Below are 20,609 nucleotides of genomic sequence, written 5' to 3'. Positions count from 1 at the left end.
AAAAGAGTCTAAATATTTTTTCTTGCTGCTGGAAGTTGCGCGGCGTTGGGTTCCAGAAGGCTTTAGAAAGGGCTTGGATAACACCAGGACTTTTTACACGCACTGTCACTACTTCCCTATGGGTAGCAAAGTACTTACTCTGCTGTCTTCCCATCACTTGTCTCATATTACTATGGTAATTCACGCACCGTCACTACTTCCCTATGGGTAGCAAAGTACTTACTCTGCTGTCTTCCCATCACTTGCCTCATATCACTATGGTAATTCACGCACCGTCACTACTTCCCTATGGGTAGCAAAGTACTCTGCTGTCTTCCCATCACTTGCCTCATATTACTATGGTAATTCCTGCCGCATGAGACTCAACTTGTGGTGGATGACCGTCGCCTCCAGCTGTGATAGGTGACGGAGCCCACCTGACACCTCTCGTGACACGGTGTTTGCATACATTAACCAAATTCCTATTTTTGATGGTCCACAAATTACCTGTCAGTTTATAAGAGGGCCAGGTGAGTGAAAAGGATTAATGGGTTTCTGATATATTTATATGACCCTTTTTTTTTTAATCTCTCTCTCTCTTCCCCCTCTCTCGTGTCTAAGGAGCTACAGAGGAAAAGGACGAAGTACTTAGCTGAGGGGGAGGAAAAGGAGGAAGTGCTTAGGCTGAGGGGGTAAGGCAGAGGAGGAGGATGTCTTTAGCTACGGGGAAGGCAAAGGAGGAAGTCCACTCTGATGCCCTCAATTCCTTCGTTGTCAAATTTCCTTACGATGTCTTTCTTCATGTAAGTCTTCTTTCCTCTGTCCCTTTATTCATTCCTATAATCCTTAATCTTTATCTACGATTTACATTATTTGTCCTTCATTTACCACATATAGTTTTCTGTGTGTCTCTTCCTCTTCTGTGTTTCACTTCATCTGTTCTGCATAGATTTTCTCTTTGACTCACATTTAATATTTGCTTCATATTTTCTTCAAAATGAATGACGTTCTCTTCCATAACTTCTTTCACATCTTTTTCTTTAAGGTTTTTGATCTTCTATCAATCTATTCTTTATCTCTCTTCCTTCATTCTGAAGATTCATTTTCTCATTCATTATATACGTTCCTACTTTCTTTTGCATTTCTTCATTTCCATCTACTCTCGTTCGTATCGATCTATTTTTCTTTTCTCCTCTTTCATTTCAGTTATCTTTATATGTCTTCCTTATCTTTAGTATCTTCAGTATCATTAGATACTGACTCTACGACGCGATAAGAGATTGGGTCCCTGCTTGATACATAGATACGTAGATAACTTTGATATTCGTCCCTCTAATTGCTTTACAAATTGACACTAATATCATACACATATATATTCATCACTGCATAAGCACCATAAGATCAATTCACCTTACAAATTGGCAATAAATATTATGATTAAACGTAAAGTCCTCACTCTCTAAACGCTCCAATTAGCACACCGCATCTTGAATTGGTCTTGTCAACAGACACACACACACACCACACACACACACACACACACAATATCTAAACCTGTGTATAAATCACCTCCCAAATGGGCACCATATATTACAATTGCCAACAGCGCACATCGCATATCTCATCCACTCTCACACAACACAGTTAACACGTTTCTCCTCCCGACTAAGAACCTAGATTCTATTCGATCATGTGCGTGACTGAAGTTTCATCCATCCACTGGGACGATCTCACCTGATGCCGTGGAGTTTTGCTAGTCAGACGCGTCTCAGCGGTCACCCAAGTTCACTTCTCAGTCTCAGCGACTTTCCTCATCGTCCGATTTCTCTGGCGCACCAGCATCCAGCTTACGGCCACAGTTCCGCCTATGTACCTGCCAGGAAGAGTTCCTCAGTATGGTAGTTCTTCTGTCTAACCTCCACGTCTCATTTCAGGTCAACACCACTCATTTAGTTTTCTCTATTTACTGATTACACTGATCCTTTATGAAGCTCTTACCTGGTACGATAAGGGTGAGAGTCGGTGGCAGATTCTGACTCGTCAAATAATCTCTTAAGTCGACATTAAAGTCGAAAATATTCCCACTGAATGCAAGGTACCTGTTAGAAAGCCTGCCATACGTTCCTTGTTTTGGTTTTGGTGCTTCACGCTGACCAACCCTTCCGTACTCACACCATCACCAGTGCTACCAACCGACTTCATAGAGGAAAGGATTTTCAATCACCACAGTGATTATTTCGTGACATTCGTTCTAATTTCTTAGTATATTCCTTCATTCATATCAGCCTTCTTTTACCTTACACTTTCCTTCCTCTTCGTTTCTTCTGAGCGTGTTTTCCCATACGAGAGGAGGCGAGGCATTCTTAAGTGATGGTCTGGCAAAAGTTGGAGACATTAGATACAGTTCCTGTGAGATGTTTCCCGGCTGAATAAGTTTAGCATCTCGCTAGTCATGTTCCATTTCTTACCTACGAACATCCGGAAACACACACACACACACACACACACACACATATCTGTGACACATAACATGCGAAAGACTTTAAGTTATTTAGCCAACCATCAAATATTCCACAAGGTGTGTGTTCCGGTGTTTCCAGCGGGCCGCTCTGGAAAAATTCTCGCCTCTTGTCTTCTGTTGAGTAATTTGTGTCGCACTCACGCACGGTGATGGTAGACTTTATTGGGGTCTTCCATTGTCTATTCTATATCATTCATTTGGTATCTTACAAGTATATACATTTAGCATAATCATATAGCCTTTAGAATTTTCATTTCCCTGTTAGAATCTAGACTCAACTGACTGGTGGCCACAGGTTTTGGAGACTCGAGAACGGCACACGGAGCTGTACGAACGGGTGGCGCTCTTGGAGGAGATGCTGAACAAGAAGACAGAGACGGAGGTGAGGCTAGAGACGGAGATGGTTCAGCTGAGGGCCAAGATCCCCGCCCTTGAAGAAGAGATCGAGACGATCCCCGAGATGAAGAAGGACCTGGCCGAGTTCGAAGCCAAGATTGAGAAGCTGGTGCACGACTACGAGGCCAAGTTGTCGACGCTGGCGTCCGAGGTCATCCGCCTGAAGAAGTACGGTGCTAGGAGGAAAGACATGCTTACCTTGAGCGATGGCACTGACGTCCTTCTGCGAACAGGTGGGTGAGTGGGTGAGGGGCGCGCGCTGAGGCCACGTCTTTGACCGAACTTCGCTGAGTAAGAAAGAAAATGATAGATGATTCCTTGATAATACTAATGGCTAATATCTTTGAATTTAATAATCTGGGATAGACTTGAACTCATGTCCACTGTTCTTTAAGCTTGAGTTGAGGTTGAGATAAAGGCAATATTATATTCTTTTTTTTCTGAGTTGACTGAAAGGAATACTGCTGAGAGAAGCCACTTGGCATTGTGGACACTTGGCGAATTCTGATCCATCTGATCATTCATCACACGAAATATAAACTAAATAACAGTGATTAGAAATTTATACAATATGTGAATATTCTTTCAGGTAAGGTTGACAATGTCTGTACTTTGTCATCTCCCGTTTACTGACACCAACATATTACCGGGGTCAGTTTGGCCGTGTGACGTTGAGTGGATTTGCTGGTGTGTGTGTGTGTGTGTGTGTGTGTGTGTGTGTGTGTGTGTGAGAGAGAGAGAGAGAGAGAGAGAGAGAGAGAGAGAGAGAGAGAGAGAGAGAGAGGGAGAGAGAGTACATGATTAAGTTTTCATTCATCATTCTCATTAGTAATGTTAAGTCCTACCAACACGATGGTATATAATCTATCTTCTTAAGCTTAAATGTACTTATCTTAGTGTTCATTTTATTCCCAGATATTACATAATGTCTGAAATCCTTCATCAGTTTCATGAGTATATGAAACTTTGACTGTAGAAACATATCAAACATACATAACTGGAAAATCGATTTCATGAATAAACAATTTCAGACTTAGGGATTCATGATTAAAAAAAAGACATTAATAATCCGTAGTATATCCACGTTTAAATCCTTTGTTGTGCTCGTGATCCCGTCCGGAATCAGATTCAATTATAACTGCAGAGGCGAATCATCACACAGATCCAGGATGACTGACTGTACCAGTAAATCTATAGATTGTCCAATAAGGTGGGGACATAGAGGATATCATAAGTAAATAATTAATCCCTTTCATTATATATTACCTTACCTTTCATAAATATATATATATATATATATATATATATATATATATATATATATATATATATATATATATATATATATATATATATATATATATATATATATATATATATGTATATATTTATATATATATATATATATATATATATATATATATATATATATATATATATATATATATATATATATATATATATATATATATATATATATATCCCTAGTAAAAGGTTAGGTTAGAGAAAATATGCGCCAACCAGGTCAATATTCATTCATGTCTTCCTCACTTCCAACCTCACCTTCCTTCAAGCGAAGAGCCAGCCGCATTCAGCCCGCCTGACTTCAGCACCTTCCCAGGCTCGGTCTATTCATGAAACTCTATCATGAAACTCTATCATTATCATAAATTTTCCCCAAGATAAATCTACGATATGTCAAGACACGTACGTGTTGGTGTTTATCAACATCATTTCAAATTTAAGGGTATTTTTGAGTCCTGAGAGCGAGTTTGGTAAGATCTTGTGTAACATACTTATATTTTTTCACTTGCCTGTAATCAAGTTAAGAGCTCTGTTAGAGAAATAAAATCCTTATGTACATTAACTGCAGGTTTTAGATAGTAATGTTTTTCTTAAAGTAAGGCAGTTAATTTATTTAGTTTCTTGAGAATGTAAAGAAATGTTATGATTATAATACACTTGACTTTCTTGAGTTGTCTGATCTTAATCAGTAATTCACCGGTAAACATATTTATGCTAGGAGAATAACATGAGCAAACCTTGGTGAATTATGTATGTGTTTGTGTATGTGTGTGTGTGTCTGTGTGTGTGTGTGTCTGTGTGTGTTATCAAGGTTTCTTTTCGTAGAGGCAATGAGGGAAAGAACACTTCGTTCTTTGTGATGTTTATGGGTGATTACATCGCCAACGGAGGCAGAGATGGAGTACAATGTTGTCGACGAACTTGTCTCTGCAAAAGGGCCCAGTCTTCCCTGCTGAAGACCGTGGGGCAGCCTTGAAGCTGCAGAAGCCCCGTAAAAGAGACCCAGGGGGTTGGGTAATTACCGAGGATGGGTAGATGATAAAGAAGATGGGAGAGGAAAGATTGCCACAGTGGTTATCAGAATCTTGTCTTTCAGAGACGGAGGATGGGCTGACGATAGTGGGAGATGAAACTGGTAAGTGAATATTGAGAATTGGTATCATATACAAGGAAGATCAGTGGTTAAATATAGTTGAATATGGTTTAATACGTACGAATATTTTCCTCAAGCAAGTAAGGTTGAGTTAATTTAGATCGTTAAAACTTCTTCTGAATGATGTAGATATGCGTAATCTATTGAAGCTACGTGTTAAAGACCTACAGTGAGAAAAGGTCTCAATAAGGAAGTGTTTGGTCAATAAGGTGTTGATCCTGATCTAAGATGATGTCTGACGTGGTGTTGGATCAAACAACATCCAGCTCTTGCCAGAAGCAGTAATGTATCGTAGCATGCTGCAGTCACAAGTGTTGTGAGGTTAGAAAAGATACGCTAAATTAAAGACGTAAAGATAAGAATTCATTTTCTGTCAGAAATCAGCATGATTCTGTTAATTGTTTGAAATGATAAAGGAGACAATAGACCTAGAAATGCATTGTCCTAAACCATTTGGTAAATGTCTTTATTTTTCAAGTTTAGTCAAGTGTTATGATGGTAAACTTGTAAATCGATTTATGTATTTATATCTTATACACTTTTCCCTTATGGGTGGAGGAGAGGGCTGCCATCTTAATGTGAGATTACATGTAAATTAAACCCTAAATCCCTGCTTGCAGCTCCGTCCTGCCCTGAGGTGGTGCTTGGTATGGTAGCAGAGAGGGTTGGGGAGCAATGCCTCTATTTCTACTTCGCGTCGCAGTTCAACTGGACCTCGGCTCACCAACACTGCCAGAAACTCGGAGGGGACCTCGCAGCCCCTCAAGACCTTGTGCCCTTGAAGACCTTCCTGCACCAGGACTTCGGTGAGTTCCCCTCATAGTACCAGTTCAGGAGTAAGAGAACGGTGGAGGAGGGGAAAGGATACGGGTTAAGGTTGGGGGTGGAGGGGAACAAGTGATATTTAGGAGGATAGGAAAGGAGAGAAGAGTTCTTGTTAGCGAGAGAGAGAGAGAGAGAGAGAGAGAGAGAGAGAGAGAGAGAGAGAGAGAGAGAGAGAGAGAGAGAGAGAGAGAGAGAGAGAGAGAGAGAGAGAGAGAGAGAGAGATTCGTTTAGTCAGACTGACCATGTGTACGTCAAGACACGTCCCTCATCTGACCACTGTTTGTATGTTACAGGGAGAGTGTTATACGCAAGTGTTGCACCGTCTATTATGTATACCTACACATATATACTGTACATACCCCGTAAGCTTACGCCCGGCACTCGTTCATCGACCAATCCCAAAGGGGAATATGAACAGCTGGATTGACTGTAATCCTGTTGTCCTCTCCGAGACTCGAATCCGGACCCATTAGTCTGGTAATGTCCAACGCTAACTAACCTTTACACCAACAACAACACGTTGAAGAAGGTCATCTTCCACCCCAGCTCGTCAATCCCTTCCTCACACACTCCACACACACACTCTCTACCATGTACTCCACACACACACACACACACCCTACCATATACTCCACACACACTGTCTACCATGTACTCCACACACACACACACACACACACACACACACACATACCCTACCATGTACTCCATACACACACACTACCATATGCTCCACACACACACACACACACACACACACACACACACACACACACACACATACCCTACCATGTACTCCATACACACACACTACCATATGCTCCACACACACACACACACACACACACACACACACACACACACACACACACATACACACACCCTACCATATACTTCACACACACACACACTCTGCCATATACTCCACCTACAAAAAGCACCTATAAAAACGACAGGCCCTCTCTGATCGCTGGGCAAAGAAAAGGCCTGGAAATAAAGCAACTCTGGGTGTGGATATGTTCATTATAGCGTAACGTATGTTGGTCAGCGCGTCGAAATTCTGTGAGCGAGTCATAAGGTTTGAAACTTTGCTTTTGCAAAGTGTAATATGCAAAAGTAATTCAGCTGTAATAGATGTAATAAGCAAGATTAATCCATTAGTTATAGGGAAAGTTAATCTGAAAGCATTTGATTCTGTATTTCAATGGAAAAGGTGATACTTTTTTCTTATGATTTGTAAGGTTGTGGGCATTTTCCCCTTCAAGCCTTCTTCCTAGCCTAGTCTAGGACCGTGAAACATGCAGAGAGGCAGAGGAAACGTTAAAATTGAAAATGAAATAAAAAAGATAAGAATAGAAGTCAATAGAGACTTTTATTCTGTGAGAAGATTAGGAAGAGCAATCAGTGGGAAGAGAGGCTACCACACATTGAACTTTTCCTTCACGCCCACACACACACACACGCCCACAGCTGACACTGACACCTCCACACACACACGCCCATGCATGTTTCTGTTTAAGCTCCTGGGTGTACTGTGGAGTACGTGGAAAGAGAAGTCACTGTTTGTCAGGGAAAAGACAGGTGTTTGTGACTGTATGATCCTCCTAGCGGTGCTGAATGTGTTTAAGTCGTGGGCCCTAAACACAGAAGGTGGATGTGATAGAAATGAAAGGCTTGAGGGCGATGAAATGAGGTGTGAGGAGCGCTGATCGTGTAAGGAATGATAGGATAACAGAACGATGCGGTGATAAGCAAAGGGCTAATGAGATAGCCAACAGGGTGTACTGAAATGGTATGGAGATATGAAACAGGTGAGTGGAGGGAGAGAGAGACTGACTAAGAAGATATATGTGTCAGAAGCGGAGGGAGCGAAGGGGAGAGCGGAAAGGAGATAGGATGGAGTGAAAGAGGCTTTGAGTTACTGTGGCCTGAATGTGTAGGATGGTGAGAGAGAATCAGAGCAATGTGGTGTACAGGAGACGAGGCGCTGTCAGGGGACGGAACCAGGGCAAATGAAGTGGCCTGAGGAGAACATGGAAAGGTCAGTAAGTCTTTTGCTGTAGATAGGGTGTCTCTAGTTTCAATGCCTGCGAACTTAGGAGGTCGTACTTCGTCTGTCATTAGTGTTATTTCGCTAATGTATGTAGCTACGTAAAAGTATGAGAGATGTATATACGTAATTTACTCCGTGTAAGTTATACCTTAAAAAAGTGATTCAAGAAAACATGAATCATATTTGCCTCGTCACATTTGGAATGCAATAGCGAAACATTAAACCTTTCTCTCTCTTTTTTTTTCTTTATCATTGGAGTGTGTGTTTAGTGTAATGAGGCAAGATTCTGCCTTTGTATACAGAGTCTAACTTAATTAAAAGCATCAAATCAAAGGACACTTTGCTTGGACTGAAGACTGTTTATGCTCCCCGAGTGTAAGCGGAAAGAGCAAATGGAATTGTAATTCATGTGTTTGCTAACGTTACAGAATATAATGTTAACGCGCTACGGGGGTGTCTGGTTTAACTTATCAAGGGGTATTGTTAACTTGTTAAGTTACCAGTGATCTTGTTAAGTTACCAGGAGTTCTTGTTGATTCACCAGAGGATATAGTAAAACTCACTTTATCTAAACTGATCAGAGAACCATTACTTTACTAGGGAACTTCTAGATTCAAAAGCGGGCCTTGTTAAGTTACAGGGGACCACATTAGCATACTAGTGATTCTGTTAAGAAAAGGAGAATAACATCAGCTTCATGTGCAGTAATGCTAACTTCATAAATGTCACCAAACTCCATCTGTCAGAGGTTACGTTGCAAAATGAGATGTCAACTTTAGTGGAGGTTGTATTGCTCTCTATTAACGACATATAGTCTCGCGAAAGAACTCACTTCAAAGGAGTCCATCCTCTCCCTGCCTCAAGGCAAATGAAAGAACGAGATATAATTCTAGTGTTGTATACCTGGAAGCTTACATGGTAGCGGATGGGACTATGAGAGGCGATGTGATCCGTTGGATGGATGAGAGGGGAAGCGACCTGGAAACAATGAAGTGACAGTGTGGAAAAAGACCCAACATAGAATCAGTTGTAATTAACATGGCAATTGTTATATGGTTGTTATCTAACTGCCGACTGGAGTACTACCCTCCTACCAGGTGATCAAGAGGGGTATAGGTTCGAGTAATGAGACTGAAGAGTAACTAGTTTCAAGACTCCGTCCAAATCAGCTCGCTAATTCGCCTACAAGAGGCAACCATATTCTTGACTTAGCCCTCACTACCTGTAGCAACTTCATCAATTCCTTTGAGTCACATTATGAGACCCAGGCATTCAGTGATCACAACATTATCATCTGCTTCAACGACAGGATGAAGCTACACTTCATAAGCCTTTGTTTGCAATGTAATTCATTCAATTAAATCATTCATTTTGCATTAGAAGTGTTCTGAAGAGATAATGGCGCATCATTTCATAATTGACTGTTTCACCAGTTTGGAAAATCTGCTTCAACCGCAGGATGGATTTGAAGCTAATAAAGGTCTTGTTTGCAACATGAGCTGTTCATGTCAAGGACACATGCTGCTTCATAAAGCTGAACTAATGAGCTTGATCCCAGACTACAGCTACGCAATCTTTGGCATAACGAGGCCCGGATGTGGTTACAGAAACTAAATAAATCTCCTTAAATGTCCCTCTATCTCGAGCGATGGCGAATAATTCTAAAGATAAAGTGATTATAAATGAAAATGAGACAATATCAGAAAGGGGAGAGAAATTAGTTGCAGACTTAAAACCACCCAAAACAATGTAGGAGAAATGAGAAATCTAAGTTAACGGAAGACAATGCAGACCGCTAAAAAAATGATGAGAATACTGAAAAAAAAGGAATAAAAAAGTAAAAAGGGAAAAGTAGATAAGGTAGATACTGAAATGAAAAAAGAAATTGTCTTAAATGTTGGTAATAATCCGAAGGAATTTTTCAAAAGCGTATTACAAATAGAAAACATATATAGAACCACTAACAAACAAAGGCTAACTGACAAACAAAGGATCACAAACTAACAAAAAACAACTGTCAAACAAAGGATCACTGATAAGTAAATGACCACCAAAGGATCACTTTCAAACAAAGGACAACAAACAAACAAAAGCCCACGAACAAACAAAAGGAGCACTAACAAACAAAGCATCACCAACAAACAAAGAACCCTTAATTAAAGAAAAGATCACCAGCAAAGGACCACTCACAAACGAACGCAGGGAATAGTCAGCATTCTAAACAAATCTCTCAGTTCTGTTGACACTGGTGAAGAAGAATGATGCGTATCACCAAAAAATCATTTCCACGTTCAAATGACGAAAAAAAAATTTGTGGAATCACAGAAATGAAAAGTATAGTTCAAAATGATTCCAAAGAATTCGACTGACGCCGATATATAAAAGCACTATGAGCCTTGGTGGAGGAAATCAGATGGCAATGGTTATTTCCCATCACTATAACACTCAACACTTCACTGACATAAGGTAAAGTGCCAGAAGACTGGAAAACTAGCAAAGACCTGCCTCTTAGGCAAGAAGAAAGATTAGACATGAAACAGAAGATCTTATATCCCAAATCCGATTCAGATTCTCAACAAGAACTGAAAAGTACCCGAGATGTATGATATGCTGATGAGATATTGTTCACATCATTTGTTCCAATTTGGTTACATATATTTTGACAGGTATTTTTCCTGCAGACCTATGCATAAGTTGCTCTCACCACACTAACATGGTTTTCTACTCTCACCACACCAACATTCATGTCTCTAATCTCTTCCACTAATCACAAACAGCCGCGAATGGTTGCAACGCTCTCTTACTGTTTCTATTCTTTTGTATCGTTTTTCTTTTTGTGTTTTCGAAACTCATTCGACTACGTAGCTTACAAGGGATTCCTGTGTAGATTAAAATATTACATGGCACTGGAGACGAACCAGGCGAAGGGATCAGCCACTAGCTCACCGACAGAAAGCAACGTGAAGCTCTAAAATGTGACGCTTGTGACTGGTTGAACGTGGTAAGTGGGGTGCCACAAGGATCATTCCCTTGTATCCTTCTATTCACTCAAGTAAATGATCTACAGTTGGGCATTAAAATCTAGGGTCTCAGAATCTTCTGAAGGCACAAAACTAAAAGACACAGCTATAAATGAAGAAGACTAACAATTTGGTGAGATTTTTGACAAGTTAGCAGAAAGGTAAGTTAAATGCGAAATGAGACGTAGCATAGTTGTAAAGTTATGCCTTTTTTAGAGATAAGAATATCAGACGTGAATCTAAAATGCTTGTCTTCATGTGTGAAATGTAGTCCGATGCAAGTTACATATGAAAGATATTTCTTTTTTTCATTTGTTGCCTGACATGTTAATCAAATGAAGCGAGGCGACACCTTCAACGAAATAGATTGACTCATGTATGTTTCATACAGATGGGATTTATCCTTTAGTCCCTCAGATGTCATTTGTGAATATCTGGTATTGTTTTAATTCTTTCCAATACTAAACTATTCTCCTGTTTCTCATTGTTCTGTTACAACCATTTCCACTGATTAAAGTGATACTTCTGATAACAATGCTCTCTGTGACTACGTCTACATATACTTCTACAACTGCGTCAGTATCTTTCTACGACGGGAATGTAAATGTCTCAATTTTTTTGCTTTTTCTCCTGTTGTAGTTCGTGGGCCGTCACTGTGGCTGGGTGCCTCATACGACCTGGACGACGAAGAAGTAGCCCTTGACCCTAGCGCCGCACCTGACGCAGAGGCTGCCAACGGTCTGCTGGAGGAGAAGAGAGGCGCCTCACGATATATTCCGAACTTGGACGTCAACTTACAACTCTACAGCAACGCCCTGGAAGAAGATGAAGATGGTTCTTCCTCGGAACAAGACGCTGCAGGGGTTTCAGAACCTCCGGGCAATATGCTCCTAGACGATGGCCGTCGAAACATTCTCTTAGGGGATGGTCCTAGCAACATGCTCTTGGACGATGGTCCTAGCGACATGGACGATGGTCCTAGCAACATGCTCTTGGGCGATGGTCCTAGCGACATTCTCCTGGACGATGGTCCTAGCAACTTGCTCCTGAATGCAGGTAGCACCAACATGCTCTTGGAAGACAGCGGGAGCATACTCCTGAGCAAAGGAGCAGGGAACCTACGAAGAATCCTAGATCAGGCTGCGATGTTCGATAAGGAAGATACGGGAGACTCTGGGTCCCTCACCATCCCTCGTAGTTTCCTTAAACCCCGAGAGAATACGCTGAATAAGGTCGACGGACGTGAGACACCGGGTAAGAAACGGATCCGAGATGCCTCAGTGGTAGACTTCATCCTCCTGTCAGATCCAGCTCCATCTGCCGAGGGTCCAAGTGATCAGAACCTCCCGGAATACTCAAATCTGGAAGAGCGTTCCGTGCCCGGTAACCTAACAGCGGCCGACGTCCTCGTCGAAGATGTTAATGGGACGTCAGCGGAGGCCGGCGGCGAGGGGACAGCTCCCGGAGACGATGTAGGAGGACAGGAGCCGCCTGAAGATGTAGAGGAACATGAGGCCAAGGATACTAAGGGCGCGAAGAAGGCAACGATGAAGTGTATACTTCTCCAGCAGAAGGAATCCCTGGAGTACGAGCTGACTGGTAGACCCTGTGACGAACTGCATAACTTTGTCTGTGACATGAAGTTCACTTTTGATAATCTCTTGCGTGAATAGTTAAACTTTTATCATTACTAACTTTAAAACACACACACACACACACACACACACAATATACATTTATATATATATATATATATATATATATATATATATATATATATATATATATATATATATATATATATATATATATATATATATCAGAGTTCAGGAAGTAGTACGGGATGAGGCCCTAGCTCGAGAGCTTCAAGTATTTACTCTCTAGTTTTCAAGGATGACCCCCTCCCACTCTAGGGACCTCACAATCTCCAAGAAACACACCAAGCATGAATGTCGATATCAGTTCCTACTTCGAAAAAAATTCATTCATGTGTGGTTTCCCGATATCATGGAAAGAATTAACACTCAGTAAACTATTTCATTCAGTAACTTGATATGAAAAAAGGTGCGATCCTTCGCTGCTTCTTTCAAACGTGCGTGTGTGTGTGTGTGTATGTGTGTGTGTGTGTGTGTGTGTTTACCCGAGCAGTCGGTCTCGCCTCTGAATAAGCATTAAGCATTACGCTGGCCACACGCTGAGAAATTAATGACGTTCATTTACGTGTTAGTGGACTAACGACTGTCCTCAGGAGAGAGAGACAGAGAGAGAGAGAGAGAGAGAGAGAGAGAGAGAGAGAGTAAAGGTTTATTTTTCTCTCTCCCAGTGGTAGACGACATCCAATTTTCTTCTTGCTTTTTCCCTAACACAATAATGTGATGAAATTGTTGTCCCGACGCGAATATGTTTACTGGTGTATCGCTATCGCTTATATCAGCGCGTTCATGTGAGCAGCAGACTGGGCGGCCGGACTCTCAACGAAGGTGTTGGCAGAGGCGAGTAGCAGAGGTCAGTCTGACAGAGGCGCGCAGCAGAGGTCAGTCTGACAGAGGCGCGCAGCAGAGGTCAGTCTAACAGATGCGCGCAGCAGAGGTCAGACTAACAGAGGCGCGCAGCAGAGGTCAGACTAACAGAGGCGAGCAGCAGAGGTCAGACTAACAGATGCGCGCAGCAGAGGTCAGTCTAACAGAGGCGCGCAGCAGAGGTCAGGCTGACAGAGGCGCGCAGCAGAGGTCGCAGCAGAGGTCAGACTAACAGAGGCGCGCAGCAGAGGTCAGGCTGACAGAGGCGCGCAGCAGAGGTCAGTCTAACAGATGCGCGCAGCAGAGGTCAGTCTAACAGAGGAGCGCAGCAGAGGTCAGACTAACAGAGGCGAGCAGCTTAGGTCAGTCTAACAGAGGCGCGCAGCAGAGGTCAGGCTGACAGAGGCGCGCAGCAGAGGTCAGTCTAACAGAGGCGCGCAGCAGAGGTCAGTCTAACAGAGGCGCGCAGCAGAGGTCAGTCACTTACAGACGAAAAGGTTACGAGGAACGCAGATAGCTTTTTTTGGGGGGCTTCTGGCAACAATTTATAACACAAGTTATAATCGTCTTTAAAGAAAAAAAAAAAGAAAAAAATAATAATAACAGTTGCAAAAATGGTGTTGACAACGAAAGACAGAAACTAATTTAGCAGGGGAGAGCACTGTCTCTCTCTCTCTCTCTCTCTCTCTCTCTCTCTCTCTCTCTCTCTCTCTCTCTCTCTCTCTCTCTCTCTCTCTCTCTCCTCCGGCTGAAGAAGTCCACAGGTCTGTGTACAAACGCTGCCTCTGCTGCTCCTCCTTCCGAGAACATATTTTCAAAAATTCAGCTAAGCTCGTCATATCAGAGGTTATCTGTTCTAGTGTAGTTTAGCGACAGCCTCGTTCTACAAGGAGGAGGAGACGAGTGCTTGGGTTGTAGGTTTAGGATAACTTCTTTTCTTCTTTGACCTGGTTGTAGTTTGGTCCGTGTGTGTTGACAGCCAAGTTGGGTCCTGGGGGGATAATGATTGGTACAGCTCATTTGACGATTATCATAACGATTAGTACAGCTGAAAAGGTGATTATCACAAGGATAGGTACAGTTGATAGAGTGATTATATCAGAAAGATTGGTTGCTGCTAATAAGGTGATTATCATAGGATTGGGTACTGCTGATAATGATGATTATCATAGGATTGATTTCTGCTGATAATGATGATTATCGCATGCATTGGCTCCTGCTGATAAGGGGATTATCATAAAGATTGGCTCCTGCTGATAATGGTGATTATAATACGAGAAGAAAGCCATTCTTGATTCGCCTTTCTCCCATGAGGACGTCAAGACGCTCAACCAACCACTCACTTGATATAGGTCCTTAACTCATCCCACAAGTCCACACTGCTGCTCATATATATATATATATATATATATATATATATATATATATATATATATATATATATATATGTATATATATATATATATATATATATATATATACACACACAAACACACACACACACACACACACACACACACACACACACACAGTGCGTCCAGTGTTAGTCGTGTGTCAAGAATTAGTGAATGACGTCCATCGCGATCTGGGTATCGAAGGAAATTTTTTTTTCTCGAAAAGTTAGATTTCAACGTGCAAGACTTAGTATATAATGTCCCTATAGTTACCTTTTCATTATCGAATCTATGTCAGTTTAGGAAATACAGAATTCATTTACTCCTGCACCTTATCGTAATCATGTGTATTAAGTGAACACTGGCGTCTTAGCATAAAGAAAAAAAGGGATCGTAACCTTTACCCATCGCAGGATTTCGTGGATCTGTGGCGTTTTTCACAGCTTCTTGACTGTGTCTATCTATCTTCTTTTTTTTTTATGTACGTTAGACTTAAGCCTTTGTAATCTAGTTTTATGTTAACTCGATAGTATAAGGTTGCAAGGAGAATCTTCCTCCACAGACTAGAATATCTATATGCAAAGTACTCTGTAAAACTAGGTTATGATGTGTGTTTGCGGTTGTAGAAATCCTCTGTATAGTGTTTACACCTCGTAGAAAAAAGAGAGAAAAAATATTACATTTTCCTCAATATTCATCTGTTATATCATTATCAAATAAAGGTATTGTACCTTTTTTTATTTGAAATGTCACATGAGAAGAAACTGATATTCGTATAAGTCATAAATTTTGCACATCACATAACACTGAAGGTGGTAAATGAAGATCACATACTCATGTATCGAACTCAAGTTAAATTCATCCTCTTGCATTTTTCCAATATGATTCCGACTGGAGGTTTCAGAAGGGGGAATCAGAAGACAGGAAGGCGTTCAACACCCGTTACAACAGGCAATATAAGAAACAAGAACCCCTTGGGCCATGAAACACATCATCATACCTTATCTTACTAATGATCAATCCAATCGCAATTGAACAAAAGTCTGGACAACAGAAGTTAAATTTTAAGTTCCGAGTCTCATGAGACAGGGAGTATATCTAGGGTCGGACGCTTGGGGAAGGGCGTGAGTGAGGGAAGTCCATAAGCGGGTAACGAGGCAAAGTACTTCGAGCTCTTAGGACTGATGTGGAGGAACAAGACATCCACAGCCCCGAGCGAGAACGTCCCTTGGTGAGGATGTCGAGAGTTTGGATCAGTTGGTGGCTGGTTGTTTGGACTTGAGGTCTATCAACTGCCAGGGCCATTAAGGACGTCAACGTAAAGCTACGTCCACCAACCGAAGACTCTTTAACACCCGAAGAAGGTGTTAAAGATAATTCTAAGACCACATACACACTCTCACTATACATGTGGGCCCATCCTGCTTTGATCGCATGGGCTGTACCATCTGAACATCAGTGTCAAGCAAAAGGAAGATTTCTTTTTACTCTCTCCAGTCAAATGTATTCTTCCCAGAAGGATTTCTCCATGTTTTCAAAGGACATAAGGCGTAGCCTAAGGAAAATTGGAGTACCTTACCTCACACGATGCTAGATGGGTATCTTAAGAAGTCTTGTCCTCTCATTTTCATATATATATATATATATATATATATATATATATATATATATATATATATATATATATATATATATATATATATATATATATATATATATTTTTCTTTTTCTTTTTTTGATTAAACAGAATACCATGAGATGTGGAAACAAATCATGATGGAATTTTCCCTCTGATTCTAGTAAACTTAATATAACGTAATTCATTATTCAAGGGAAATACCGCGTGAAATGATGGATTGAATTCAAAGTAATTAAAAAGAGATATGGTGAATCAACATATGAATATATATATATATATATATATATATATATATATATATATATATATATATATATATATATATATATATATATATATATATATATATATATATATATATATATATATATATATATATATATATATATATATATATATATATATATATATATATTAAAGAATATAATGAATTGACGTATGGACAACTTAAAAGATTGTAAATAATTAACGTGAAGATAATCTCAAAAAAGTATAATGAATCAACGTCATGATAAAATAATTTGACAGAGGAACGTGAAGATAACATAGGTGAAAATGATAGATGAACATAAGGATAACTTAAAAGAATATCCTTAAAGTTGTTTGAGAAAACATTTGAACATTTTGACATATTTCCTCCATTGAGAGTAGCGTATCACAATACACAAATGGAACAATATAATCCTTTTTTAGTAAAAGAGTATTTTGCTGGAGGTCATTGATGACCTCTTATTTGTTGCGTTGTTCTCGCCATTTATGGTGAAAAGTCTCCCATGGTAATCATGGCATGAGGTGGTCTTCAACTCTGTAATATAAAGGATTCATTGGATCAAATGAAGAGTCCGCACCTTCCCTCTCTCCCCTCCTTTATTTAGGCTTGGATAGGTCAGGTTTCTCATATATTAGGCTAGGTTTGGTTAGGTTAGGTTTTGGTTAAGTTTCGCTAGGCTTAGGTTAAATTTGGTTAGGTTCTGTTAGGTTGAATTAAGTTTTTAGGTTTGGTTAGGTTAGGGTAGGATACAAGACTGACGTAACCTAACTTAGTTTAGGATTGAAATATTGTTGAAAGAGGGTGAGAAGGAAGGCAAATCCTCAGGTGATTCATCGCATACATTGGAAGTGGTTTCTGCTCCTGGGCTCTGAGGAGGAAGTGTGTTTTAATCCAACTGGTTGAAAATGGAGAGGGATGTCGTGAAATGCTTCAGCGAGGCAGATTGTCAGTGATCCAGTGAGATTCTCCAGGGTTTTGGCAGGTTAGACATTATCTTATCATCTGGAGCTGTGTTTACTAACAAGATTAAAGCCTAACAATGAAATGTAAATAACTTGAGTAACAGGACTTCATTTAATATTAATATACTACGCTAACATAGTACTAATAAACCTGAGTCCAATTCAGGTTAATTCTTGCTGCAGAGAAGAAAGAGAAAAGCAAAAAAAAAGAGACATTCATACAGATCATCAATTCTTTTAACAAAAGCAACAAACTAGATAGAAATAATTTTTGTTTGTGTCTTATTCAATCCATTTTTTTTTTCTCTCTTTTCTTTTTTTTCTTGATGAAAAGCAGCAACAGAAGGAAACGCTGTTCACCAATACCTTCGTTTTATGTAAAGAGGGAAATCCTTCAAGTCTTGTTGGTATGTTTTATATGTTGTATTAATAAACACACGTTACCATAGCTTGCGTTTCATTCATGACCGGTCACTTACAAGTAGCTCACAGACGAGGTCATCAGTGGTGTAATTTACCCAGATGAGGCCCACCAATCATGGTTCTTTCATTACCTGTCTACTGCTTCTCTGCCTTTACTTTCTGTGTTTGTCTGTCGGTCTGTTTGTCTGTTCCTAATTTTTCATTCATTCTCATTGTATGTTCTTATTCTATATATTATATATTTATATATTTCATTTTGCTTTGTCGCTGTCTCCCGCGTTTGCGAGGTAGCGCAAGGAAACAGACGAAAGAAATGGCCCAACCCACCCCCATACACATGTATATACATACACGTCCACACACGCAAATATACATACCTGTACATCTCAATGTACACACATATATATACACACCCAGACATATACATATATACACATGTACATAATTCATACTGTCTGCCTTTATTCATATCCATCGCAACCTCGCCACACATGGAATAACATCCCCCTCCACCTCCTCATCTGTGCGTGTGTGGCGAGGAAGAAGTGCCAGGCAGGTCAGTGAGATCAGACAGTGTAGGTTAGGAGGCTGTCTCATACAGATGCTGCGACGTATGAGTCTTACATGCGATTTTGTCTTGGTAACACGAGAGTCGAAAGAAGTCGCTTACCGTGACACATCCTCTCGAGGGTGATGCTGGGCCTGCCTCAGACACTCCTGACAGTGTATCATCCGTTCCCAAAATGTTGGAAGTTATGCTGTGAGAGAGAATCAAGTACCTTCCTACCGTCCATGGTGCAAAGAAGGCGAGAAAAATAGGTCACTGACGGAGAATACTCGGAGATATGAAAACCAAATACGTTAGGGGTAGGTATATCTTGTATATAAGTTGTTGATAAATCTAATTGTCCAAGAGCATTACTGCGTTTACTGGTATATTATGAGACACGCGTTTCCACTTCACTCTCGCCACATTTACTTTCCCTGATGTTGTCCCTGACCTGCGTCCCCACACGTCCCTACCAGAGTTCCACACTGCGCTACATCCCCATGCGTTTCCTTCCCTACTTATTTGGGTTAAGAACCTAAGACTTTCCCCAGCCACTGCCTCCTCCTCCTCCTCCTCCTTCTCCTTCCTCCTCCCTGCTTTTGGAAGGTTTCTCCCTAATAACTGCCCTTCTCCTGGTAGGAGGGCGGTGGGGTCTTCCCAACCCACTGCCCTCTTTGCAACACCCTTATTTCGTTCCCCACTCCTGCCTTCCGTAGCCTACTGAGGTCTTCCCTCTCTCTCTCTCTCTCTCTCTCTCTCTCTCTCTCTCTCTCTCTCTCTCTCTCTCTCTCTCTCTCTCTCTCTCTCTCTCTCTCTCTCTCTCTCTCTCTCTCTCTCTCTCTCTCTCTCTCTCTCTCTCTGCTCATGATCATGTCCTTTTTCCTTCCCTCCCCTCCACCTGCTCGTTAATAATGTAGGATACTTCCGACCCCACGGCTAATAATGAGATAAGTCACGTGTGAGGGTGGCTGCCACGGGGGGTTAAACCCAGAAGGAAGAAAAGTAAATGCAGAATCAATAGAGGGTTATAAACGGTACAGAACAAGAGGTCGGACGCCTCTCGCCCCTCGTTATCTTTTTTTCAGTGATTCCAAATGAACGTCGCCACGTTTATGGTTGTAGTATTGAACACTGATTACTTTGACCGGTTAAGCATCTTACGAAGAATCGGATCAGACATCACACCATCATATCTACGGCTCGTGTAGTCGTGCTCTGGGTCATTCCGTCGAGCTAAAGATGTTATAAGATGAAGAATCTGAACTCATGCGGTTGGCCCGAAATGGATCAAGCTACATGAATTCATTAATAAGAAAAATACTGTCCTCTGAAACTTCTATGACACCTTACTATGAAAAACCTTTCAAACTTTACATCTCTAAATCATAAAAAATGTTTCTAAACATTTCATTTTCTCCGAAGATGACGTGAGACCACCAGAACATTGGATCTGATCAAAAGAATATAAATCCATCATTAATGTTATGTTACGATCCTTTTCCTACTGCTAATGTGGGTGTGTCTCATAATGGCTGTGGCCCCAGACGATAGTGGCACTTTGATTCTCTGGCGCTGTACAGCCGAGACTCACAGTGTAC

General features: G+C 40.9%; 1 protein-coding gene across 7 annotated transcripts in view; it reads left to right on the top strand.

Annotated features, from left to right (window-relative positions):
• LOC139764141 (uncharacterized) overlaps positions 1-18,486 on the top strand; it is a 35,877-nt gene extending 17,391 nt beyond the window's left edge. For 3 of the 7 annotated variants that reach the window (XM_071690685.1, XM_071690681.1, XM_071690686.1), the window contains exons 3-7: positions 2,796-3,129; positions 5,298-5,336; positions 5,975-6,160; positions 11,893-13,954; positions 13,995-18,486. In XM_071690685.1, the coding sequence (XP_071546786.1) occupies positions 2,796-3,129; positions 5,298-5,336; positions 5,975-6,160; positions 11,893-12,926 (1,593 nt within the window). In that variant the 3' untranslated portion in view covers positions 12,927-13,954; positions 13,995-18,486. The other 4 variants (XM_071690684.1, XM_071690683.1, XM_071690682.1 and 1 more) reach the window with 4 other exon arrangements.
• The last annotated feature ends 2,123 nt before the right edge of the window (positions 18,487-20,609 follow it).

Source organism: Panulirus ornatus, chromosome 48 (genome assembly GCF_036320965.1).
Source record: "Panulirus ornatus isolate Po-2019 chromosome 48, ASM3632096v1, whole genome shotgun sequence".
In the NCBI taxonomy this organism is placed as follows: Eukaryota; Metazoa; Arthropoda; class Malacostraca; order Decapoda; family Palinuridae; genus Panulirus; species Panulirus ornatus.
This window is presented reverse-complemented; position numbering and strand designations above follow the sequence as displayed.